This window comes from Amphiura filiformis, chromosome 20 (genome assembly GCF_039555335.1).
Source record: "Amphiura filiformis chromosome 20, Afil_fr2py, whole genome shotgun sequence".
NCBI lineage: Eukaryota > Metazoa > Echinodermata > Ophiuroidea > Amphilepidida > Amphiuridae > Amphiura > Amphiura filiformis.
Genome location: NC_092647.1, coordinates 56,425,773 through 56,439,237, shown reverse-complemented (window position 1 = coordinate 56,439,237; position 13,465 = coordinate 56,425,773). Strand labels below are relative to the sequence as shown.

Genomic DNA, 13,465 nt, shown 5'->3' with positions numbered 1-13,465 from the left:
TTGCTATCTACTGGAGATAGTAAATCAACGCTAGGCGTTTTATTTTCAGAAGATAGTGATTGAAAATCACATTGCTATCTACTGGAGATAGTAAATCAACGCCAGACGCGTTTTATTTTCAGAAGATAGTGATTGAAAATCACATTGCTATCTACTGGAGATAGTAAATCAACGCCAGACGTTTTATTTTCAGAAGATAGTGATTGAAAATCACATTGCTATCTACTGGAGATAGTAACTCAACGCCAGCCGTTTTATTTTCAGAAGATAGTGATTGAAAATCACATTGCTATCTACTGGAGATAGTAAATCAACGCTAGGCGTTTTATTTTCAGAAGATAGTGATTGAAAATCACATTGCTATCTACTGGAGATAGTAAATCAACGCCAGACGTTTTATTTTCAGAAGATAGTGATTGAAAATCACATTGCTATCTACTGGAGATAGTAAATCAACGCTAGGCGTTTTATTTTCAGAAGATAGTGATTGAAAATCACATTGCTATCTACTGGAGATAGTAAATCAACGCCAGACGATTTATTTTCAGAAGATAGTGATTGAAAATCACATTGCTATCTACTGGAGATAGTAAATCAACGTCTGGCGATTTATTTTCAGAAGATAGTGATTGAAATCACATTGCTATCTACTGGAGATAGTAAATCAACGTCTGGCGATTTATTTTCAGAAGATGGTAATTAAAAAATTATTATCTACTGAAGATAGCAAATCAGTCTGGTATTATTTCAGAAGATTGCTAGCTACTGAAGATTTTTAGATAAAACTCTGGTCATGCTGGTACTATTTTACATCCCCTGAAGATAATACTGGCAATATTTTCATGACAATTCCACACGGGCAATTCCAATTTAAGCACATTGCTTTCTATTGAAGATAGCAAATCAAAGTCTGGCGATATTTTACAGAGGATAGTGACTAAAAGTTTAGTATTATCTACTGAAGATAGTAACTCAAGTCTGGCAATAATTTGCAGAATATTACAATTCAAGCACACTACTAATCTACTGAAGATAACAATCCAAAGTCTAATAACTTTTTCCGATAATGGCAATTGAAAGCACATTGCTATCTACTGAAGATAGCAAATCAATGTCTGGTGATATTTTACAGAGGATGGTGATTAAAAGTTCAGTGTTCTCTCCTAAAGATAGCAATTGAAAGTCTGGCAATATGTCATGAGCCTGATGAGCCTTTAGCAACTTATTTAATTCTCCATAATGTAATGTCCAAAGATGAAAGTTTTCAAGAAATATTTTGAAAAAACTTGGAATCTTGTTTCAAGAAATGCATCTTACAGTTATTTCATCTGTGTATTTTGTTTTTACCCCCAGGTTATGTATGCAGTTAACAACAGCCATTCATCCCACAGGTGTCACCCCATAGGTCTTATGAGCTTTGTGACACCCTATAGCCTATAGTTTGATCAGCTCGTAATTGGATCAATTATATCCTTCTTAACATGGGTCTACTTTTCGGCGTAGTGGTAAAAGCCTAATAATTCTCGCCGATTACGAGCTGATCAAAGTATAGTTACTCATTATACTATAAGCTAATTATTCACTCATGTTGCATAGATGACCATTCAAGTGCAGCTTCAATTATGAAAGTCTGGTAACACTGAAAAGAAGTATATCACATATCCAGACTTACCCCCTACCTCTGATGCAACCTGTCTCAGTTCACCTACCATAATTTAATCTTCCTTTTTACCCTGTAGGTTATCGTAGACAAAGTGGTGGCTACCAACCTCCACCCCAAGCAACCCGCCAACAACAACCATTACCCCCAGTTCAACCAGCCTATAATTATGAGCCTGAGCCTGAGCCTGAACCCCCTGCAGCTCCTCAGGTTGACTATGAGCCAGAACCTCAATATCAACCAGAGCAAAGTGGTGGTGGTGGAGGTGGCGGCGGTGATTTGGTAAGTACAGTACAGTTACAATTGACCTGTTACAGAGCTGCCAACTGGTATTATTTCCAGAATTTTGTACAAGAATACTGTTAAAACATACTGCTGTTACCGCAAAGCCAGGAAGATGTCGGCAGAACTACAACCTTGGCGGAAAATGTTGCCACACCTGAGCATTAATTGGCCAACATCCTTCCCCACTCCCCTATTGCAATGTTGATTTGGACAAAATCATCATCATTTCTACATTACAGTCTCCCAACATTGAAAAATGGGGGGTGGGGAAGGGGCAAGTGTAAGCTGCAAGTACATTTGCAACTATTGTACAAAATAATACGGAAGTGTCACATATTTGGCTCCGATTGCGGGATTTTAACACCAGAACGGGCAGGTGTGGCAACAAATTTCCGCCAAGGTTGTAGTTTGTGATGCACACTGTTAAAAAATGTTGTATTTCGGACAAGGGTGAAAATATGAGCTTTTCTACCAGGACTCAAATGGGAAAAAAAGTGAGTCTTGGTTCACCTGAATTTAGTCGCAACCGGGACTCACTTTGACAAAATAGAACTCACTATAACAGTCGGAATTTAATCCCACATGGTATAGTACCCAATGGAATAGTTCAATAGCTTCAATTCAACAATAGTAGCTCAAATTGTGACCTCAAATTGCAGAGAAAACCCATTTCGGTTCGCCATTTCCTTTTTCCCGAGTATCTTTATATGACTCCAAAAAGTCCCTTCAGTGTTGTATAGTTGTATAACGAATTTATGGATTTCAACCAGTGTTCGAATTTAGGAAAAATAAATGGTTGTCCCACGGACAACCAGATTACAATTTCTGGTTGTCCGTCTAAGTTTTTGGTTGTCCGTAGGCCTACAAATGTGACTTTTGGCTAGATTTATGGTTGTCCGGCGGACAACCGAATCAGTATTTTTGGTTGTCCGGTGACTTTTTTAGTTGTCCCGGGCAACCGGACAACCAAAATTTCGAACGCTTAATAACATTCATTTAATCTTCATGTTTGCACCATCCATTTGTTTATTCCAGAAACGATTCAAAGCTCTGTATGACTACACTGCAGACGATGCAGATGAGGTCACCTTTGTAGAGGATGATATCTTTGAGGGGACAATCATAGATGAAGGTTGGATAGAAGGGACAGTCTGCAGCACTGGTCAATATGGTATGGCACCACGCAACTACTTTGAAGAATGTTAAATGTAAATTAGGGGATTGCTTATTAGACAGGATATTATTTGATCTAGCTGTAAATAACTTGAGAGAAAAACCCAAATGATTTGGGAATGCAACTAAAAACCATGAGAAGAAACATGAGTGGTTTAAAATGACTTCTAAAAGTATTAAGGTCATTTGTATACTTTAGGGCTTTCACATTATCTTTACTGCGCACCGGGGGGCACTCGCACTTTGAAGGTGGCATGTAGGTAGGGCAGTTATGATGCCCCTTTTTCAGCTTCGCTGTGACCCAGACTCCTCCGTACTTTGTTACGAGCACATGGTCTGTCACCCAAAGACCCTTATTTTTCCATTTGATCAGCAATGACTCATCTATCACTAATTTTTTTTTTCTTTTGAAGCCATTTCAAACAAGAAATTCCTATTTTTGAGGCTTCTTTTGGCTCTCGCCCAAAGACCCTATTTTAAAAAGGGTCATATTCTCACTCATTGCCCCCTATTTTAGATCCAAACGGTCTGGCTTTCCCAATGACCCCATGTTTTGTACACTTTGCTCTCACAGAATGCCAAAAATTGTGTCATTATATTTTCAGCCCTCTGATTTTCAGCACTTGATACAAGCGTATGACAATGTCCGTCTCGATCAGCTTTTGATGCATGATGAAAAGCTGAATAAATTGCACCTATATTATTTCTTTAGTGTGCATCGGACAACACATTGACATCAATATGCTTAACCCGCACTAGGGCTGGGAAATGAGCGTGGAGGTAATGCACAGGCCAAAGGCTATCCAATGAATATCATTTCAGTAATGAAAATCAAAGTTTGGGTCAGCTATAATAAATGTCATAATTTTATCTGCTGGCCTACGCTGCTGCTCATCTTTTGTTTATGTAGAAAATAATACCACGCCACCAATAGCCAAGAATAAAAGTACAAATAGCTGGTATTTCTATATTCAAATTGTACAGTATTTGAACGCATACGTTTTCAAGATTTTGTACACGTTGGTCTTTGGCGTTTTAATTTGAAGGGGTCCGCAAAGTGCATGAACGCATAAATATGTGTGATTTGTGCGTTAAAGTAAACCCTTGTCCGTATACAAGAGGTTGAGCTGTATACACAGAAAATTACCAAAATTGATGAAGCAATATTGCATTCTTTTCCTGACTTAGAGCTACTTCTTCATATCTTGTATCTAGATATATATATAGTAATCATGCATATAAACATTATATCATAGTAGTAAATTTTTGAAAATATCTAGATATATATTTTTTTGCAATAATTTTGTTTTGTGACAGCTTGAATTTTACTGTCTCTATTTTTTACACAAATGCTTCATATTTTTGTTATGTGTTATATTGGGATTGGTGGAAGGAAGTGCATTCATGTAGAGAACTGTAGAAAAACATGGTTGATCTAAATTCCCTATACTAGATACCAAGGTACACCATTAGATTTCCAGAGACATGGATGTTTTAAATTAAGGTTAGAAACTATTTTAAACTGTTGCGATTTGGTAGTTCACAGTATCTTGCGAATGGTAGTGAGCTTTGGCAAATATTGCATTGATCATTTCATAGCGAGTGTGTGGAAGAATTCAAATATCACAGACATACCTTTGTAGGTCCTGTGGCTCTTGAGTTATGTTGTTAAGAGGGCTGAAAGAACAACACTTTTGTAAAATGTACATTACTCATTAACAACAGCAAGTCAAGAATGAACTTGTGCAAAACATCAAAGTGTTATTTTTCAGTAATATATTGATTTAGAAAATTAAAAAATGATTTTTCGGCTGCTTCGACAACAATGTACCTTGTCTACCCTTAAATGTATCCTCTATACAGAGGTGGGGAAATTATTAATTTGAACTCATGGACATATTTTTTTATCTCACTAATGTGGGCAAAAAAAACCCCAAAACATCCATGCCCCCTGGAAATCTATTTGTGCAACTCTTATTCTAAAGTACCACTTATTAGCTGCTCGTACACACCGATGAGTCAGCTACAGCATTAAGCCATGCCCAGTTGTCTACTGTTGCGCACCTACCAGTGGTTAAAGGAAATTTGATGAACCCTGTAAGAACAGGTCTTGGAACACAAGCAATAAATGTGCATAATTTAGATTTAGATTTAATTAGTTTCTTAGCATTGCTTGCATGTATGTAAAACTATTACCTGCTTCATATTAATATAGTACATTGTCATCATTGTTTGTTTGTTTTTTTCTATGTAAAAATCATGTACAAGTGTATTTTCATGTCATGATTATTATGGAAAACAGTAGATCAAAAAGATACGTACACACCCACACATGATCTTACTTTTATTTTATAATTACAATTAAGAATGAGAACACGAATGGATTAGCTTCCAACATTTGGGGTGCGGAAGTTTTGGAAAAGAATAAAAGATATATTCGATTTGTATAAGTGCACATTTCAAAGTGCTTCTACGGTTGTGGATTGCAATTTATATTGTCATGTATATGCAAATGTTATGTTAAGTTGGAAACTTTGCCAGCACAGATATTGTTGTGTCAATGCATTCATGTATTATGATTCTTCACAAGTTTGTTGTTACGACAGAAATGCATTATCACAACAATACCTATAAGAAAGCATAGTATAGTAGAAATCTAGAAAACACAACACAAAAACAAAGTCGTCACTTCAATGATCCGTCATCAATCTAAATCTGATCAGGTGATAACAATTTAAAGCAATATTATAACATTTTCAAACAAAATAGATTGGCATTTCTTTGCCATAAAATGTTAGCTTTTACTGTCAGATATATCCCCTTTTATTTTTGAGCCGAACAACTACGGCAAAGCAAAGAAAATTGGAATTTACTACCAGCGCACATGTCGCCAATACGTACCACTCCTTCGGTCATGTTGTGGTACGACCCTTTGTTGTGTATATCACCGCCCCATACGCCCGTGACGTACTGTGTGTTATGAACATCGTGTATGCGTTCGACTAATAATTCCATCGTAATAATAAAGCGCTGAATCAGCCTTTAATTCAAAATCACAGATTTTGACCAAACTACAACACTTAGAGTCTTGATTTTTGCAGGGTATATTGGTTTAATAAAGTACAATTTAATCGTGTAAAAAAGGAATTTTAAAAATTCAGTGAGGGCGTCTTCCTCAGCAAATGTTATAATATGGCTTTAATTGATATGGTCGTATGAAGAATCTTATTAGCTCAAATTTTAAACCACATTTGCTACCAAAAACTTATGATGGATACCAGCATTTTAAATTTAGTGCATTTTTAAAAGTTGCAATTTAAAATTTCTAGGCGTGGTTCAGCTTGCGTGCCCATTATGAGCCCCTGTCGACTATCCCAAGTGCCCATACAGAACACGGTTTATTCCGTTGTTTATTTGAGATGCAAGATTACCCTGGACAACATTTCTTGGAAGCAGAGGATATATATTGTCTTGACTAGTGTAATCGATATTATCTAACGATATTTCATGACATGGTCGCGCTCTGCAATTTATCTCTGCGTGCTCCTGTTATTTGCAACTTTTGAAAATGCACCAAATTTCATTTATTGGTACAAATCTTTGTCAATTTTGGGCTTTTGGTAGCAAAAGTGTAGCTAAAAAGTTTATGCACATGACCTTATCAATCAAATTGACACATGACCACGTTTAAATTTATGATGGGTCATTAGAGTGAGTACTTCCTTTTTGTGTTGTTTAGAATTAAAGTTAATTTTTTATTACTTCCGTGGTCCGGGTACGCGCTGGTGAATTGCGATCGCGTAGAAGTGACAAGGTCGCCTACTACGTGCCGCGCCGACGACCAACGGGTCAGCCGGCTTGTTGTCAAGTGCGTTGATCAGCCAATCAGCGTGATTGTTAATTTCTTCTGTGTGCACGCTCGTCTACGCTAGGCGAACAGCTCGGACCACGGAAGTAATAAAGAATTAACTTTAGAGTAAATGTATTAGTTCAGATATGTAGAGATCAGTATTTGCTTTCTTCACTTTAATATCTAATCAAGGAATATCAAATGGACATCCTTCACCTATACAAACATTTCTTGTTTTCCAAAGGTGTCCGAGGCCAGTTTGATGATGCTGGTAATAGGTTAAATTTGTACTAATAGTGACATACATTACTGAAATTTAGTCTGTAATTTAAATTCTTCATCATCAGGATGCAAAATAAAAGCTGCATCCCTGAATGATGCTCAAATATGACACAATCTGGTCCATGGAGGCCAAAACCGCCAAATTTGAAATTGAGATAAAGGCAAAAATATGGAGTAAAAACTATAATCATCATATCACAAAACTTTGGAAATGTTAGAACAGAGCAAGCTAAACATGTGATGTTTTCAGTATATGATAGCGTAATGTTTGTGGGTAATAATTATAGTAACTCAATTTTCAAGAATGCCTCCTTTGGCCTCCATGGAGCAACACTACTTTAAATTACAATTTTTAGCTTTTGCACTTCCTGTAATTAACATTTACATTTTACATGTTGATAAGAACACCCGGACATTGCACTTGCCAAAAAATTGGTCAAGCAATGCATTGTGTTGATATGAAGTGCACCAGCATTGCCTATAAATAACCTTCCATAGCATGGTCAACAAGTCTACCTGCGAAACTTGGTCCTCAATGTTAGTCACACATTAGCCGTTTATGACTAACATTACAAGACTGAGTTATAAGCAGAGCTTGGATTATTTCAAAGCATTTCACTTCAGGCAAAAGAATTTATTTCTTCAACTGAGGTTATCTATACGCTGGCGAAGTTACGTAATTAATCGGATTAATTACCATAGCAATAGGTGAAAACGATTTTGAACATATCGCGCTGCACTACAAGCAGGTTACACTCATCACCTGTGTATGTCTGCAATCATAGATTGAATACAATACTGGTCTTTACAAAGATACTTATCTTACAGGTGCAAGTGATCAGCATGATATGGTTCAATGCAGAGGTACCGGGTGAACGTATCAGTGCAGCGCGGTGTATTCAGAAATTGTTTTCACCTATTGCTATTATTACGTAACTTCGCCAGCGTATTTAAAAGCATGTACTTGTTAAGGAAAAAACCCAATAAAATGCATCATGATAGCTCAGAGGGTTAGGTGTGTATGATTGCATGATATGCATGGTTTGTGTGCATTTGATGTTCACTCAAGGTGTGTGCACTTGATGCACTAACATGTAGGTATACCCTATGTGAGCTTGTGCATCTCAGGCAATCATACACACAGCTAATGGGAGATTCAAATTCTTTGACAAAGAGACGCCACTCGAAATGGAACATTAACATCAGTCAGTATTTTCATTTATAACATTTTATTACACATTTAAAAATATATATTTCTCATTTTACTCAAGCATGGAACTTAATTATCAACTCAGAAAATATTATTTAGCACTTGCATTGGGTATAACATAAAGGATAAAATGTAGTTGATGTATATAAATGTGCAAGCTCCAATAAAATACTAACTATCAATGGCAATACAAAACCACATTCTGGAATAAAATGCCTTATTATTTTGTTGTCCATGTAACATGAATCATTATTTTCTATAGTAGTAAGGGACCAGTATTCCGTAATATCCATATAAGTTTTAATAAATAAAAAACTCTTTGTTTTGATGAGTAAAATTTGAATAACAATACAAGGACAGAAGACGTAAAATAGATTATAGAATAGAAAATGCAAAAGGGGTAAAATAGAAATATGCACAAAAAAAGGGGCAGTGGCTTCTGGAATGTTAATTATCATTTCAATTGGGCGCAGGGGTAGTGCTGTCTAAATTTCAAATTTTGTGAAACTATAGATCCAAAACAATAGAAATAAGGGATTCAAATTACCCTTTAGCAACCTCTGTAATTTTGTGCGACAAAAGTGAAAAGAATGTGCCTATGACCCCAGTCACCCCACGGTGCAAATAAGCACTACCCCTGCTTTGGTGTTTGCTGAAAAAATGTACACTATTTTGTTGACCATAAACTTGACAATCCAATATGACCAAATTGCCATACCCATGGATTTTACAATATGTAGTCTGTATTCACTTTGGTGAGTATACATAACCCTGTACCCTAACTCAAATCCCTGACAGAAACAGTCAATAGTGATGAAATAAAGAACAACAACCAGAAAATGAATGAGAAAGAAAAGTAAATACAGAGCTCAGAAAAGAGGGATACAGAGGGACTTTTAAATTACTGTAGAATTTCATCTATTCTATAAGCATAAAAGCCTCTAAACAAGGTTTTTTTTGTTTACAAAATAGATGAAAGGAAGACACTCTCCATCACAAAACATTACAATAGGTTGGTCTTATAATATTATCGTACAGTAATATAGTTGCTCAAACTCCACATAATGTTTTTTGTGAAGGGCGTCTGCCTTTTGTCTCTTCGTTTCGAGCCATATGCTTGTAGATGGAATTCTTAAACCATAACTAAACAAGTGCATTTCAATTGTCAAATGTCTGAAACAGACTGTACAAATAACTACCTAATATGGTTAGATTTTTAGGTCTTCTCAACAGGTTTTATTGCAACATAAAATGTATGAGATTGCAATAACGTAATGCTGGTTTCATACTTTCCTGCCGCTTGCCGCTCTGAAGATGATTTTATTTCACTGCGCAATCGCACCAGAAACGCTAGCAGTGACCAGCCACAAGCTGATATATCGATCACTCCACCGCTTTGCTGCGGTGGCAGCACCACTGGCAGTTGAATTCAAGTCACTTCGGAGCGGTGCCGCTCTGACGTATGAGAACAAAATACAATTTTGGAGCGGTGCTGAGCGACAAGAGTGGCTTTCAGAGTCATGCCACTGCCGGTCAGCGGTGTGCCGCTCCACTTGCAGACAAGGGGTAAGCAGCATGATGAAGCGTCATGCAGCTCAGCGGCAGAAACCAGCATTAGGCCCCCAATACATTCGGTGAAATCTGGGTCTATACTTCATGGAAAAATATATACGAAATGAGCCTATTGTCATTGAAGGATTAAAACAGCCAGGGCATAGGACAGGGAACACAGTTACTGTTAACAGAAAATCTTGAGAAGTGAGAAAATCCAATTGGGATGGCTTATAAATTGCAATCAATTGTCACAAAAATTGCTGTATGTGTCAATTTGTTTTTGTTAATGAAAAATTAGTGCATCCAAAATTCCAGAGACTTTTTGGAGCCAAAATGGTTAAACCATCCATAAACAAACAATAACTTTGTACAAATTTCGAATTATTTTGCTCAAAATGTCTTGTTAGTTCCCAGAAAGGCAAAATTATTTTATGGTGTTTGTAGATGGCTTTATTCCAAAGGCTGTATAATCCCTGACTTGATACTATGCTTGTAAACATGATTACATGAAGGTAAGAATAAAATCTGAGGTACTAGTAAATGATTCTGGAGATCTATGCATCCTTTCTAAAACTTATACAGTGGTATGTATAACCTAACATATTACAAGCAGGATTCTTCAATATTCGTAAGCAGGATTCTTCAATATTCGTAAGTTCAAACTTCAAAGAAGCCAAATTAAATGATCACAACCATAAAATAGCTTTTATGTATCTGACATTTTGCACATCACGACTCAATAGCTGTGATCAGAGCAGAGCTGAAAATAAGGGCTACACAATTCACCCCAAAATAGCCCCAGAGAAAAATATTTGGCAAAAGTACACACATGGGTGACTTTTCATAAAAATGAAAACTAGCCCTTATTTTGAGCCCTGCAACAGAATGATAGTGAAGGGATGATCCAACTTCATTCCAGTTGATTTGTTCATTGATCAACTTGGAACCATCAACGATGTCAAAAATCCTCACCGAAGAGTATAATATGAGAGCACATCACATCAAATGATATTCAGATAAAGATGACACCTGTCACAATGAATGAGAGTGTACATTCTTCCCCACAACAGTATTACTTTCATATAAGTATACACAGTGTTAGCATAGACTGAAGACAGGTATTATGCAGCTTACGAGAAGTTACAGAATAATGCTGTATGCAATAAGGTATATTGCTGATCGAAATCGATGGGCAAACATGATGCATGCTGTGAATGAAAAGGGCTCAAAAGCTATAAAATTCATCACCCGAGGTGATCACGAATTTGAGCCCTTTTCCTTCCCAGCATGCATCACTTTTGCCTATCGATCGCTATCAGCAATATACCTTATAGGCCAAATCTGTGTGTATTTACATGAGTGGAGACATATCTGATTCTCTTCTGGCCACCAGCATTGCATAGACAAATCCAATGTGCCATGTGATCGGCCATTACTGGGTTCCACCTGCACCAAACTGATGTTATGACTGCCTAATTGGTTGCATAAAAGCCGCTTAAAAATTGATCTTATATATGTATTGCAATGTAAACTTTCATCATTCTTTTGTCTAAAATCTCCAAGGCTGCATCATTTCACATTTCAGGTGGGATAGGACCCAGCAATGTCTGTCACTGAACTGTAGGAATGTGTGAAATTGGATTCGTCTATAGATGAGTTGACATCAATGTTTATCAGCAAATACAAGGAACTAGTCTATCGATATAGCAAACTGCATACAACCACTACACTATTTGATATTATATATATGTCATCTAAAGATTCCCGCCATCCCAGCGTAAAATGATATTACGCATACGTTAATTTTTCGCGGGCCATAATTACGCGGAAATCGTCTGCGCGGTTCGCATTGAAACTATTACTTTCTCTTTCCAAAATCGATGCTTTTAACCAAACAGATGACAAGAATCTTAAGATTTTGTATATAAAACGGGACTTTTAAAGCACAGGTCCCGAACTAAACATGATATGCATGCATACTGCCAGGCAAGGAACAATGGTCACTGCCAATAAAGGCACATGTCAACTCATCTATAGAACATAATGCGAATATAGAAAGACCTTCACCTTCATTCTAATGATGGTCACTGTCCATGATGGTCAAAAACTGTCAGGTTTTGATAATATGAATCTTGAACTGATTATCACTGCTACATTAAAATGACAGTACTGTTTAGTTTAGCACAAAAAGAAAACAACATAGCAACATACTGTCTGAATATACAATTTGGCAATCCTAATCATGACATCAAAATTCAGAATATACATGTACATTTTAAAGTTACACAATAATAATTTACCCCCATATATATTTGAATTTCCAATATGCTTATTTCAAATTCCACTCTGAAACAATGAAGAACTGATTACTGACTGACCAATAAGATCAATAATAAATTTGTAGATTTGCAAGTCCTGCATGTTGATAAAGCTTCAGAATTTGGCAGTGTACCAGATAGTAGGATACGCCTTATTAGGTCATCTATCAGTCACTCATCACTACAGAAATGAATATAAAACAAGCATTTTATACGACAGCTCACTATCACCACCCAAACATGTATTCTAATGTCTTGGATACTATATTTGCCGACTTTTGTGGAGTGCCTCCGTCTTGTAAAACCTCATGATTACTACTAGCTGCTTTGTACGCTGCAGTCAGAGGCCTGATTGGGGTGTTTCGTTGTGTATCCGACTCCTGCGAGCCTGTCGAAACTGTACGCAGAGATCTGTTAGGGGTACCAAAAGCTGGTGGTGAACTTACGAATGACGTTGTGGCATCGCTTTCTCTACCTTCCATGATATTCTTATCTATACAAGGCCTAACCCCAATCATAATGCTATTTCCTAATACTTTCCCATTTTTACTCAATGCTTTCTTGGCTTGAATCTTTGAGCTGTACTGTAGGTGCATCCAGTTACCACTACTGGCAACTATATGCTTACAAATGTTACCATATTGAGAGAATTGTTGCAGAATGAACGATGTGGCAGCCGGTGGAAAGCCGAACACAGTTACCCAGGTTTCGTCGAGTTGGTCTTCGGGTGTGATGGCTTCACCTTGGGTGTAGAAGGGGTCTATCTGTGCGGGAGACGATGGGCCTTGGGCTGGCGAAAATAAGCGGCTACTGCTTGGAGTCCCTGTGAGATGAAAACAAACATTTTTATTTAGTGAATTGCATCATATATGGGCAACCTTGGACTTTATGACCTATCCCATTCATAATAATATTTTGTTTTTAATTCTAGGGCTATGATGCCCCACTATTATGCATACATTTAGGTAGCCAACACAAAAACAGCTCTTTTAGATAAATCAGCCAAAGGGCTATCATTCAGTGGAAATACTAATTGCCAAAAAGAGAGAGTGAATTTGGCAAAGGGGTGCTCTAATTTCCAAGCGTTATTGAATGCAGGCAAGATAAACATCACACTATAATCATAGAGCAGT

At 37.0% G+C, this 13,465-nt stretch overlaps 2 protein-coding genes across 3 annotated transcripts in view; one reads left to right on the top strand and one right to left on the bottom strand.

Annotated features, from left to right (window-relative positions):
* Positions 1-8,660, top strand: part of LOC140142065 (LIM and SH3 domain protein F42H10.3-like) — a 106,672-nt gene extending 98,012 nt beyond the window's left edge. For both annotated transcript variants that reach the window (XM_072164013.1, XM_072164016.1), the window contains 2 exons: positions 1,740-1,942; positions 2,981-8,660. In XM_072164013.1, coding sequence (XP_072020114.1) covers positions 1,740-1,942; positions 2,981-3,151 — 374 coding nt within the window. In that variant the 3' untranslated portion in view covers positions 3,152-8,660. The remainder of the gene's footprint in view (positions 1-1,739; positions 1,943-2,980) is intronic.
* A 1,410-nt stretch (positions 8,661-10,070) lies between these two features.
* Positions 10,071-13,465, bottom strand: part of LOC140142064 (nucleoporin NUP35-like) — a 32,045-nt gene continuing 28,650 nt past the window's right edge. The window contains exon 3 of the mRNA XM_072164005.1: positions 10,071-13,155. Within this exon, the coding sequence (XP_072020106.1) occupies positions 12,560-13,155 (596 nt within the window). The 3' untranslated portion in view covers positions 10,071-12,559. The remainder of the gene's footprint in view (positions 13,156-13,465) is intronic.